This window comes from Schistocerca cancellata, chromosome 2, assembly GCF_023864275.1.
Source record: "Schistocerca cancellata isolate TAMUIC-IGC-003103 chromosome 2, iqSchCanc2.1, whole genome shotgun sequence".
Classification (NCBI taxonomy): domain Eukaryota; kingdom Metazoa; phylum Arthropoda; class Insecta; order Orthoptera; family Acrididae; genus Schistocerca; species Schistocerca cancellata.
Genome location: NC_064627.1, coordinates 1,011,086,617 through 1,011,100,983, shown reverse-complemented (window position 1 = coordinate 1,011,100,983; position 14,367 = coordinate 1,011,086,617). Strand labels below are relative to the sequence as shown.

At 41.6% G+C, this 14,367-nt stretch overlaps 1 protein-coding gene across 1 annotated transcript in view; it reads right to left on the bottom strand.

Annotated features, from left to right (window-relative positions):
* Positions 1 to 2,369, bottom strand: part of LOC126160570 (uncharacterized) — a 144,455-nt gene extending 142,086 nt beyond the window's left edge. The window contains exon 1 of the mRNA XM_049916915.1: positions 1,963 to 2,369. Within this exon, the coding sequence (XP_049772872.1) occupies positions 1,963 to 2,369 (407 nt within the window). The remainder of the gene's footprint in view (positions 1 to 1,962) is intronic.
* Positions 2,370 to 14,367: the final 11,998 nt, after the last annotated feature.

The following is a 14,367-nucleotide window of genomic DNA, read 5'->3' as shown; positions in this document are numbered from 1 at the left end:
CTTCATACCGTAGTCCTTACATTTCTGATCTAGCTCTGAAATATTACTTTGCAAACTTTCAATCGAATCTGCCATCACAACTAAGTCATCCGCATATGCAAGACTGCTTATTTTGTGTTCACATATCTTAATCTCACCCAGCCAGTCTATTGTTTTCAACATATGATCCGTAAATAATATGAACAACAGTGGAGACAGGTTGCAGCCTTGTCTTACCCCTGAAACTACTCTGAACCATGAACTCAATTTACCGTCAACTCTAACTGCTGCCTGACTATCCATGTAAAGACCTTTAATTGCTTGCAAAAGTTTGCCTCCTATTCCATAATCTTGTAGAACAGACAATAACTTCCTCCTAGGAACCCGGTCATATGCCTTTTCTAGATCTATAAAGCATAGATACAATTCCCTGTTCCACTCATAACACTTCTCCATTATTTGCCGTAAGCTAAAGATCTGGTCCTGACAACCTCTAAGAGGCCTAAACCCACACTGATTTTCATCCAATTGGTCCTCAACTAATACTCGCACTTTCCTTTCAACAATACCTGAGAAGATTTTACCCACAACGCTGATTAAAGAGATACCTCTGTAGTTGTTACAATTTTTTCTGTTTCCATGTTTAAAGATTGGTGTGATTACTGCTTTTGTCCAGTCTGATGGAACCTGTCCCGACTCCCAGCCCATTTCAATTATCCTGTGTAGCCATTTAAGACCTGACATTCCACTGTATTTGATGAGTTGCGACTTAATTTCATCCACCCCAGCCGCTTTATTGCACTGCAATCTGTTGACCACTTTTTCCACTTCCTCAAATGTGATCCTATTTCCTTCATCATTCCTATCCCATTCTACCTCGAAATCTGAAACATTACTGATAGCATTTTCACCTACATTGAGCAACTCTTCAAAATATTCCCTCCATCTGCCCAAGGCATCCACAGGATTCACCAGCAGTTTTCCTGACCTGTCCAAAATACTTGTCATTTCCTTCTTACCTCCCTTTCCAAGACTGCTAATTACACTCCAGAATGGTTTTCCAGCAACTTGACCCATAGTCTCCAACCTGTTTCCAAAGTCTTCCCACGATTTCTTCTTGGATGCTGCAATTATCTGTTTGGCTTTGTTTCTTTCTTCAACATAACTTTCTCTGTCTACCTGGTATGTAGCCATTTTTGATACGCCTGCTTTTTCCTTTTACAGGCTGCCTTGACTGTGTCATTCCACCAAGCTGTTTGCTTCATCCTACTTTTACACACTACTGTTCCAAGACATTCTTTAGCCACTTCTAGTACTGTGTCCCTGTACCTTGTGCATTCCTTTTCCAATGACTGTAATTGACTACATTCAACTAACTGGTACCTTTCTGAGATCGCTGTTATGTACTTGTGCCTGATTTCCTTATCCTGAAGTTTCTCCACTCTTATCCTCCTACATGTGGACCTGACCTCCTGCACTTTCGGCCTCACAATCCCAATTTCACTGCAGATTAAATAATGATCAGTGTCATCAAAGAATCCCCTGAATACACGTGTGTCCCTCACAGCCTTCCTGAATTCCTGATCTGTTATTATATAGTCAATGACAGATCTGGTTCCCCTGCCTTCCCAAGTATACCGGTGAATGTTCTTATGTTTAAAAAAGGAGTTTGTGATTATTAAGCCCATACTGGCACAGAAATCCAAGAGTTGTTTCCCGTTGCTGTTGGCCTCCATATCCTCTCCAAATTTACCCATAACCTTTTCATACCCTTCTGTTCGATTTCCAATCCTGGCGTTAAAATCACCCATGAGCAGAACACTGTCCTTGTCCTTTACTCTAACAACTACATCACTGAGTGCCTCATAAAAACTATCCATCTTATCTTGATCTGTCCCTTCACAATGCGAATATACAGACACAATCCTAATTTTCTTGCTAGACACTGTCAAATCTATCCACATCAGTCGTTCGTTTACATACCTTATTGCAACTACGCTGGGTTCCATTTCTTTCCTGATGTAAAGCCCTACACCCCATTGTGCTATTCCTGCTTTGACTCCTGACAGGTAGACCTTGTATTCTCCCACTTCCTCTTCTTTCTCACCCCTTACCCGAATGTCACTAACAGCTAAAACGTCCAGCCCCATCTTACTTGCAGCCTCTGCCAGTTCTACCTTCTTCCCAGAGTAGCCCCCATTGATATTAATAGCTCCCCATCTCATTACCATTTGTTTGCCAAGTCGTTTCTTAGGAGTCCCTGGTTTGTCAGTTAGAGGTGGGACTCCGTCACCTCCAAAGGTCCGAGGCATTTTGCTCTGATTGTTGCCAGCATCATATTTGAAGTACCAGGGAAGCAGGTTGCTAGCCTTACTTGCCCCGAGTCCCATTGGGTTTTACCCCTAACGGCTGAGGGACTAACCGGTGGATTTGGCAGTCTTTGCCGTATGAGCACAAAGGTGACCACGACTCAGAATATGTCCGAGATGCCCAGCCTTATTCCGAAGTAACTGGTATCCCGACTGTCGGGACCACTTACTTGGCCACTCATACGTTGCCCGTGGTTCATGACTACAGGAACCCACACCATGATGTGATTATGAAGTAGAACATGAAGCGATAACCGCAGCTGAACCAAGCCCAGGCAGACCTTATGTAATGGCGGATAGGGACCGTCAAGCATTTCGGAAGCTGGTTGTAAGAAATAGCATCAAATCAGCGGAAGGAATCACTCATGATTTCCGCAATGTTACCAGCAGTCCACCTATAATACGACAGTGTATAGGAATTTAAAAAGACTGGCGTACAAAGGTCGAGCAACTCCTCATGAGGGACACATTTATATAGTCAGTGCCGGCTGACCCTTGACCTGATGTAAAGAGCAACGCCACATGACAATGAATGGCTGGAGACAAGTGATCTGAAGCAATGAATCACGCTGTATCTTGTGGCAATCCCATGTCTGGAGGACGTTACTTGCCATCATATGTATTACCAATAGTGAAATACGGATGGGCTGGTGCTGTGGCTTGGATCGTTTATCGTGGTTAGGGTGTGGTCCCCTTATTGACTTTAAGAAAACGCGAAATACGGAAGAATATGAACACATTTCAGAGCACTGTGTACTATGTGCAGTAAAGGAATACTTCAGAGAGGATGCCTCCACCAGCATGATAATGAACTCTGTTAATAACGAGCATCCTTGAGGCAACTGTATGTGGACAGCAACATTGCTGAAATGGACTGCCCTACGCAGAATCCCAACCTGAATGCAATGGAACAGCTTTGTGATGAGTCCGAATGCGGACTACTCCATTAACACTTCCTGCTCTGGTTTCTGCTCTTGGGGAAGAATGAGCTGTCATTTCTCCACAGACGTTTAGACACCTCGTTGAAACTGTCCCTAGCAGAGTCCAAGCCCACATAAAAGTGAAAGATGGGCTCACCTCACATAAATTCAGTTTCATAACTCTCTGATAAACCAGAGTCGTTTGATGCACTTTACGATAACATTCTCTGTGATTTTCGGTTGACATTTTTTCAGATTTTTGTTTGTTTTTGTATGTTTTTAGCCCTCCCACTACATCTAAATGCGGCTCAGTCGATATATTAAGTAACCGATTTGGAAGCTATCAACATCAACAGTTTTGAGGGGCTCCCAATGCCATTTGGATGCCCTAAATTGTCTGTATAATTGGCCACCAACATAACGTAAATTTATACGATACATTGATTCGCAAAAAGTTGCAATTCTGATCTAGTGTTTGTCTGACGTCATTACAATGACGTCACTAGTAACTAGAATAAAAGCAGTAGAAGGGCGGTAGTAGTGGAAACAGTCTTGACGGGTATAGCAAGCAGGCTTTTAAACGCTGCAAATGTGCGTATGTTTTCAAGAAGGCACTGCGTTTTTTCTGCACAGCTTGAAATTGGTCACAGTTCTGCAGTTAGATAGTTAAGTGAAGTACTTTAGTGTTGTTTATAAACAGTGGTGCTGCCAGGCCTGTTAAAGTATACAAGAGCGTTAGATGATGAACCAACGGAGTTGTCGCATAATAATGTAAGACAGCACAGCGAGTTATCAGCATCTGACGGAGTTGGAAAATGGCATCATCGTCACCTTCGTATGACCATCTGGTCGAATCGTGTAATATGCAGATTTGTGAGTCGTTTAGATGGACAGTGGTTTGATGCTGGACTGCGTGGAAGCATGAGGGCACATATATTCGTTGTCAAGGTTTCCAGTAGACCATGTCTGTCCACACAAAAGGGGATTCGTATATGTGCCATTCACATGGATGGCGATCCAGTGTTGGACCGCATGGTGACATTCGTCGTCAAAGATCCGGTCGACCATATCTGAATACTACAGAGGGGGATGTCATATATGTTATTTGGATGGACAGTGACCTGATGTTGAACTGCATGGCTACATGAGAGCAGATACATTCGTCGTCAAGGTCCTGGTCGACCATGTCTGACCACCACAGAGGAGGCCTGTCATGTACACTATTTGGATGAACACTGATCCGATGTTGTACATCATGGCAACATGAGGGCAGATATACTCGTCTTCAAGGATCCAGTCGACCGTGTCTGACCACCACAGGGGAGGCCTGTCATATACACTGTTTGGATGGACAGTGATCTGATGTTGTAATGCATGGCGACATGAGGGCAGATATACTCATCGTCAAGGATCCAGTCGACCATGTCTGACCACCACAGAGGAGGCCTGTCATATACACTATTTGGATGGACAGTGATCCGATGTTGGACTGCATGGCTATGTGAGAGCAGATACATTCGTCATCAAGGTCCCAGTCGACCATGTCTGACCACAACAAAGTAGGATTGCTATATATGCCATTTGGATGGAAGGATATCCAATCTTGGACCACATGGCAACGTCAGGACAGATATACTTGTCAAGGTTACAGCACCACATAGGAGCAATGCCACATTAGCCATGCGAATGGACAGTGATCTGATGTTGGACTGCACGGCAAAGTGAGGGCACATATACCCACTGTCAGATTTGCTGTCGACCATGGCTGACCACATAAAGAAGGACTGACATATACGCTATTCATATGGATGGTGATCTGATGTTGAACCACATGGCAATATGAGGGCAGATATACTCGTTGTCAAGGTTTTGGTCGACATGTCGATCTCCAAAAAGGAGAATTGCCATATACGTCTCCAAGCACATCATAACCCTTTAACATTGGCAACTGCCATCCGAGAACACGTAACGGACACCCTGCAAAATTCTGTATCAACCTACATCTTTGGTCAGAGACTAAAAGCAGCCAGACTAGTGATCTAACGCCCCACCAACAAAACAAAGGTTTGTGTGCGTTTAGAGCGGTGTCATGGTCAAGAAGCACTGACTGCTGATGAATGGCGTCACATTATTTTCAGGGATGAATCGCGATTCTGAACTATCGCTTATGACCATTATCGGCGAGTATCGTGGCAACCTGGGATGAGTTTCCTTTCCTCCAGTGTTTTGGAGAGGAACAGAGGTGTTACTCCTGGCGTCATTGTGTGGGGACACATCAGGTACTTTTTCAGGTTGCGGCTGGTAGTGACTGAAGAACCTCTGACGGCAGTGGACGAAGACTGGAGTGCAAATGAACTATGCTGCTTCGGGACACAGTCGATTAAGGAAGCAGCGTAGGAAGGTTTAGGAAGGGAAAGGTAGAGAAGAATAAAAACTGAATGGATCACCACGGAGTCGTTGAGGTGGTTTAAAAAAAAGAAACTGTATCACATGTAGTTCAATCTGGAGTTGAAGATGGTTGGAACAGATTTCTTTTTGCTCATCAGTCTTCTGACTGGTTTGATGCGGCCCGCTACGAATTCCTCGCCTGTGCCAACCTCTTCATCTCAGAGTAGCACTTACAGCCTACATCCTCAAATATTTGATGGATGTATTCCAACCTCTGTCTTCCTCTACAGATTTTGCCCTCTACAATTCCCTCTAGTACCATGGAAGTCATTCGCTCATGTCTTAACAGATGTCTTAGGATCTTGCCCCTCCTCCTTATCAGTGTTTTCCACATATACCTTTCTTCCCAGATTCTGCGCAGAGCCTCCTCATTCCTTACCTTATCAGACCACCTAATTTTCAACATTAGTTTGTACCACCACATCTCAAATGCTTCGATTCTCTTCTGTTCCGGTTTTCCCACAGTCCATGTTTCCCTACCATACAATGCTGTACTCCAGACGCACAGTTATGCTCAAAAGTATCCGAACGACCTGAATTGCATTTCGCCTGATTCGTATGCAACCCACATAACGCAGCTGTCTAGCAGGTCCTCTAATCGCTCCTTGGTACAGTCCTTTGACTATTGAAAATGGTTCCAACAAGTCACCACTAGAAAACACTGCTCTGTATCGCAATAACTCAAGATGTAAAGTAATACTACGATACTACAAATATCAGGGAACACCTTATCACAAGTAAGACTGTCCTTAAGGCTTGTAAGCTCACATTTATTACAATAAATGACATACCTGAAATGTTACCACTCTCATTATTACGTCAGATAGGTAATGCACGTAGTAAGTTCGTCGTATTCATGATTTCCTCTTCAAAGTAACATACCGTACTTATTATTTAACACAAAATGAGAATATGTATGAACTTCAAATGACACGACGAACCGTCTCGTTCTGCATATGGATTCAAACTCAGGTCATCAGACTAAGCAAAGATTTCGTGACTGACGGAAACTAACAGTCATTCCTGATTAGGCATATAGAGAGTGATATACCGCGATTTTAGACAGTATCAGTAAGCAAACACCAACTTTAAATTACATAACGCAAACATTTTTAACGGACGCGAATTCCTGTTAACGAACTACGAGGGATGTTAAATATTGCTTCTTAACAAGTAACTTATTTGAAATGCCGTGAGGTAAAGCTTTGTGTTGGACAGGGATTCGAACCCAGAACCTAATAAGATAGATGTCGAAGCACAATCAACTGTGACATATCGGATTTTCTCGGCAGTAGCTACATGTTTTAACTGAAATGACGAGACGAAACATTAATTTTTTCCTTCCCAGGACTCCAACCCGGCACCTATCGCTGTTATATTCTAGAGAAAACGAACGTTAAATATGGGTTTGTTGCACCAGCAGCAACATGTGAGCATGTTTGAACTAGAAATAATATGACGAAGAGTTCAGTGCTGACTGGTAATAGAGCTCCACACATATCGTTATTGACTACACACAAAGAGACGTCAGCTACCGAATTTTTCTCCACCATCAGCTCGGAATAACATCTTGAACTTATAGTGATCTCGCAAATAGTTGTGTGTCGCACTGGGAGTCAAAAACGTCAAATATCGTTAGTGTTGACAACGAATGAAAATACATTAAAAATCGAAATTATTATCAACCAGCAGATAGGGGTTCTCATGCTAGAGCTTGATAATACATAATGAAATCTTTAGTGCCGGGCTAGGATTCGAACCTATTCACACGTAATATGTGGAGATGTTGAGGAATCTGGAGTTTTGAACAAACAACTAACTGTAGCCAAGCTGTATTGTCACGAAGGGATCAAATTCCGCGTTAAGGGCGGTCTGAGTTGCATTCCCAGTTCAGAACCAATTTTATCGACATACAGAAGCTCAGATAAAAGATGGAATAAGTATCCCGTGAACCCACATAGCGTTTGTTTCGTCACTAGAAATAAATAACTAGTATAAGAAAGGTTACTGGTGATAGAGTTTCTACATGTCGCCACTCCAGACTTTATTGTGGCTCAACCGTAACGTCTACTTGGTACAGAAGGAATACCATTTTTAATGTGAATTTCAGACCACAGTGCCATTACATCTTCTTCACTCGGTGTAGCCAGAAGAGAATGGAATCCGTCTCTCCCTATGTAAAATCATTGACCGAAGTTGGAATCAAACCCAGACCATAGATACATGAACCTATGATCAGCCGAACAGACCACCAAATCCTTTTCTCAGTGCGCTCATTTTTCTATCATAACGTGTTGTACCACACTGGCTGAGAATTCTGACACACAGGCTCCCTGTATCAATTTGCAGCATGTTCAGTAAATTCATGTACTTGGTTGACCGAATCACCATGAACTAGCTGCCTCGGCTACCAGTGCATGCATTCATTTTTTTTTTTTTTTTGTAATCACTAAAATAAAATCACGTAACGGCCACCAACACAGAACTGCCAACAGTGTAGGATGCAGAAATTAAAATAGGAAGTGTTCCTTTCCACTTGAGCTACTCTATTGCGCTATCGGTTTGTTGAAAACGTCGTGCAGTTCAAAAGAAAAGGCATAACTGTTTGTCTCGCACAAGTATTGACCTGGCGCATTGCATTATCCCACAATGTTGTGGAATGCAGAAGTTCAGCCGGCCGCGGTGGTCTAGCGGTTCTAGGCGCTGCAGTCCGGAACCGCGGGACTGCTACGGTCGCAGGTTCGAATCCTGCCTCGGGCATGGATGTGTGTGATGTCCTTAGGTTAGTTAGGTTTAAGTAGTTCTAAGTTCTAGGGGACTGATGACCTAAGATGTTAAATCCCATAGTGCTCAGAGCCATGTGAACCATTATCCATTTGCAGAAGTTCTGTAGGAATTGCTGTTGACTTCTGGAGCTGTTATAGCTATGTGTCAACTAGTGGCGTAATAGTAAGTATCGTACACGGTAGATAAGATGTCGCGAGTTCGAGTACGTTCACTGCTATATTTTTTAAAACGCAAATCTGCTGTCTGCTAAAATTATCAATCTAATGGAACTTGTATCATAATTTCCTTCACTTCTCAACCCAAAATAGTCGTATGTGGAAAAAGGGCCAACTTCTGCGAAATTTTATTCATTTCAGGTTTAATAGACAGCCAGACAGTAGATGCATCTCGAAACTTTTGTATTATGTATGGGGAGAGCGCATCGTGCCAAAATACGTCGGAAAAGTATTTTCTACATTAGCTGTCGTCTGGTAGTGGCATTTTATTCTTCTTCAAACCTTGTTTGACAGCTTTAACTCAGAACAAGTTTTCTACATGCATGTAATCAATAAACTGCATGTGCATTTTCAGACTGTTATAGATGACATCAGAGAATTCGCATATATCGTTGATGATTAATTTCTCTCTCATGTTTACTATTGTTTTAACAGCATTAAAGGAAACTTACGAAAATTGTGAACTGTATTATAAAAAATGAAATAAAACTACCCACGATAACCTTACGTCGAAAGTCTGTTTTAATAAAACTGAGTATGTGTACACAAGCGTGCCTCTATCGTCACGAATTGGTAAAATACTACTCACTTAGATTTTGATTGGGTCTGTGTTTACTTGGTATGCTGCGTCATACTCAAGAGGTATGCAAATATGGCATTTCATAAATGAAGTTATGCATTCCTAGAAACCCAAAATTTGCTTGTAAGCAGCGGTAAGAGGCGTTACCTGTTGTGCAGCATTGTAAGTTTTTCACCACTGCACTATGGGCCGAAAGTATTTTCTTGCAATTTCCTTATCGATGTTTGGTCTGACTGCTTGTAGCTCTTTCACAGAAGGGATAAAAACCCTGCACTCAGTGAGACTGGAACTGCGAACCATATCAGACGCCTTTTTACAGGTCAGCACGTTACCACAGAGCTGGAGAAGAAGTACTTGTCTTAGCTTCCTCTTAAGAGACCAATAGTGCGTAGAACTTGTTAACCGCTATTTGAAGGACGAGATTAGTAGCAATATCCACGTGGAACGACTTTCCTCGGTTGAAAACCGTAAATTTACAAGCTTTTGTTACACCTCAAGCGATAATAACTCAGATTATTCAAAGGAAATGACAGGTAAATTCAAGTGAACATTGAGGCTTAATTCCGTGCACACCAGGAAGTAATTCGTCGATCACAGAGTTGCCAAACATACATTGCCTTGGTACCAAATCTCAGTTATAATACCAGCAGGAGGAGGACGAACCGATGTGATCTTACAGCGGGCTGGGAAGTGACCATAGCTGGTGTCTCCAAGTCGCGGCTGCTACGGCCTGGAATACGTAATGCGTCTGATTCGCATTTCTGTAACTAGATTTAGGGACTGGAGCGTAGTTACTACTAATACTCAGAACTGACTGCAAACTAAGCATCATAAATGAGTAACTCTCATAGTTACTTTTATATTTCTTTCGTAAGTGTACTCGAAACTAAGAAATTCATTCACAGACGTTTTCGTGCCTCGCCGACAGTCGAGCACAACAAACAAATAAAAGTAAAAAAAAGAATGTGTATGTGTGTGTGTGTGTGTGTGTGTGTGTGTGTGTGTGTGTGTGCGTGTGTGTGTGTGTGAGAGAGAGAGAGAGAGAGAGAGAGAGAGAGAGAGAGACAGAGAGAGAGCGAGATAAAAATTAAAAAGAATGAGAGAGAGAGAGTAAAAAATTGTAAAGAAATTGAATCATGGTATGTAAAGAAACCCTTCGTTAAAATGACACGTTCCACATCATTACGAAATATCGTATCATGATCTATGAAACAAGAATTAATCTAATGTAATCTAATCAAATCATATCCTATTGATGACTAACCATGAAGAGTCATGAATTACCGAAGTTTTTGCCAATTCCAGTAACCAAATCTGAACTTGAAAATAAAAGACGACAGTTTTTGTAATAATCCGGGACTTCTATCAAGACCCTTTTGTCCCTGTTAACTAACCACAAAAGATGTTTGATATACCTCTTATCTGAAGTAACAAAGTGTGCATGTATTTAAAGATGAAGTGCATGACGTGAAGTTCTGTGACGGAGATACGAACCCTACACGTAATCGGATTGTTAACTAAGTAAAATCAAATTTACGTATCGGTTTTTCTTACCAGCTGCTAGGTGCTTCACTCTAAAATAAGGATACAAACTTTTGTTCCCAAGCAACAATCGAACTGCTCACCTACCGTGCATCCACTAATATAGCTTAAGTATCAGTTGCTTACTCACCAATAGTAAGATGCGTGCGTGTTTGACCAGAAAAAACGATACCTATTGCGATTGTTGGCAACACGTGAACAGACATTAAAAATGCACGTTAATTTTCACTAACAGGCCGGTGTGCACGTGATAGGGCTTGAAATGAAATTATGAATAATTTTGTACTGGATCAGGATTCGGACCCATATACTTACCTTTGGAGGAGACCTAGAGAAGACAGCAGTCTTGAGAAAAGGAACGAAATGATTGAACTATATTGTTCCGAGAGATTCAGATCCTCGAAAGACGAGATACGAATTCGAATCACAGTCCAGCACCAAATTTTTCAACGTCTCTAGTTCAATCAAGTGCAAGTAAAGTAAGAGCCCTGTTCCTTTAAATGGCTATCGGTTCATCAAATAAAATAAAATTTTCTAATGTAAGTAAGTTTACTGGCGACTGTATTTCTGTTTACCATGACTTCCGTTATGTCATTTCCCAACGTAAACCGACTCTGCCTAGTTGTAATGAAGGAACGTGATGTTTAATGCGTATTCTGGATTATAACGTCTTTCTCTTGATGTTACCGGGGGTAAAGTAAATCTGTTTGTGCCTCTTAAAAGTAAATGCCTAAACCCACGCTTTGCACCTGTGATAGTTCGTTCCGCCAGACCATTGTGGCCACATTTCCCAGCCCCAAGAGTGTGCTTAACAGGTGATGTGCTTAGCTTACATAATTAGTCACGGTGAAAAAACGCGAAACTATTAAATGGTTAAGTAGAAGCAAGCTTCTGAAGCGGAGATTATGCTATTCTCATGTCAGCAGGATGTAAAGACTCTTCTAGGCATCATAGGCTCGATGTGAAGCCATTTTGAAATTTTCACAAATTCAGCAAATTCCTTAGTTCGAGAGAATTCACTGGGAAGTGTGAAGTTACCGGATAATTCGATTATTACAGTCATTATTACTATAATTTTCTTCATACCGCTGCTGGAACACTGTACTTGAAGATCATTTGATACCTTTTAGTCATTATAGAAGTAGTTTCCCAAGAACAGGTTCTTTCCCTGTCTACAGAATCCTTTTCATGTTAATGTCAAACATCCGTAGTAACTCGTAGATTACATTAAAACTAAAGTAATTGATGAAATGTTGCTTGATAATAAAAACGCGCTGCCTTTCTTCATTTACTTGCGCCTAGAAATGGCTATCGAGTACTGCCAAACCACAAAACAAGAGATCTTACTGCCTTCCGATATACGTCGCTGTCAGTTCTTCCATGTGCCCGGCGGAGGTTCGAGTCCTCCCTCGGGCATGGGTGTGTGTGTTTGTCCTTAGGATAATTTAGGTTAAGTAGTGTGTAAGCTTAGGGACTGATGACCTTAGCAGTTAAGTATTATAAGATTTCACACACATTTTTTCTTCCATATGATTTGGTCGACATGATCTGTTTCAAGTTGTGTATGACAGACAATGTTTTAGAAAATCAATTGTTTTCCTTTGCAATAAACAGAAATATTTTCATTCTAAGCTATCCAAGTACAAAATTTTCGCAATATTAGTTCAAATTTAATATTCGCTTCTATAACGTAGGAAAGTATTTCACAGTTGCAAAACTCGCAGCCGACACATTGACCTTACACTTAGTCGCTGACCATAAATTTTAGCTCAGAGTGACACCAGATTAAGTAACGTAATGTAGCGAAGACTGTTTGCCAGTGCTCTTTCTTACCGGAAAATACGCAATTCACTCATTGGGCTCCATAAGTACACGGTAACAGTAATTTCTGTGTGTATGCAATGCATACGGATTATAATTTAGTGGTGCTCCCTCATCCATTTCTGTATACAATATGCCTGACCTAAACGGGCGTTTTATCATTACAGGCCCTGGGCAGTGCAACATCATATTGACAACAGTAATGTGCTTATACTGACAACCTGACTGTTCGGTTTACCTGATTTTGTAATAATTTAAATAAAACAACATGACCTTCCAGTGGGAGACATTTCGTCCCCATTTTCCTTCTGTGAAATTTGTCAGTAAGTTTTTTGCCTCCCAACCAGTGAAATGCGGTAGATTACGGCCGGTAAATGATTCACAAACCACGATTTAGTGCCGTGAAGGCGATTTATTTAAACGTCACAAGACTGCACATAGGTGCAATCGATTTCGAGGTGCAAAGTGTTTGTTACCTTACTTTTGTGACAGTTGGGAATAAGTGATTTCCAAAGACTTTTTATTGTACTGAAATAATCTTTTGTCACAAAGTAACAAGGTAAGTGTTTAATTCGTATCTATTTTGTAGGAAACTGTAATCGTGATGGAAGATTATACACCTGAATGTTTGACACAACTGGTAGAAGAAAACGCTGCATATTAACCAACCCCGCGCCTACTCTCCGTATCCTCCTATGACACGAGCACGGGATTCTCCTCGCATACCGCTACAGAGCTGTTCCTAGCACAGCTGAGAATTGGCAACATCGTCACAAACATTAGGCAACACTGTGACAGGGCAATCACTTCCGCGTATGGTACTGCATTGACTCGCTAAATTCACTTGATATTCCCTTTCCATTTGAATGATTCATGCTATATGATCCTGATGTAAACTAAGACACTGAGACAGAAAATTCAGTTTTTTGCCTAAAGAGGTGCTATTCTTCACACAAGTGACAACTTTTATTATCTTTCACGATGCGTTATGAGGCTGAGCGACCAATACCATGATGAGAGCGGCGTACAGGCAGCAGTGTGTCCGTAGCCCGGTGGTACGCCCGTGTCTCGGGTCAGAACGGCTCAATCAGTTGTCAGTTCTAACCGTGGTAAGGGCCTGCGTGTGCGAGATTTTTTTCTGATATGTGTTATGGAGCTGCGAATTACCAGAAAAAATTCTGTATCGAAATCGGAAGAAAACCTTTACACATCAAATCCTCTTGGTAGTTCGACTCAGTAAGTTGTGTTAATGGTCGTAGATCTTGGCTTTGTGACCGCCAAGCTGCTTCGCAATACCAGCGTCTCTGAAGAAATTCGAATCGTCCATCAGCGATACCAATTTCAATATGGTTCTTCACTTAAGACTCACATGCCATGGTGATAAGTATGAAGGAAATGAACCTCTTGATTACTATAGGGCCTCTATGCTAAATTTCCACAGTATCAATTAGGAACTCCCTGCAGACATTTGCTAACAGCGGCTCTAGCAACTTACTTTTTCTCTGGGTAGCTTCAAATATGGGCAATTTTGTCGCCTTAAATCCAATTGAATATTTTAAACATCACTTGTGAACAGCGTTCACTTCTCCATTAATTAAGGTATAGACCTCAAAACAAGCAATTTGCCTGAGTAGCTATAGAGCAGGTTCTGATCGGTATTGACACAATCTTTTGCATCCACTTACCACGGAGAATGAAAGAAAGAA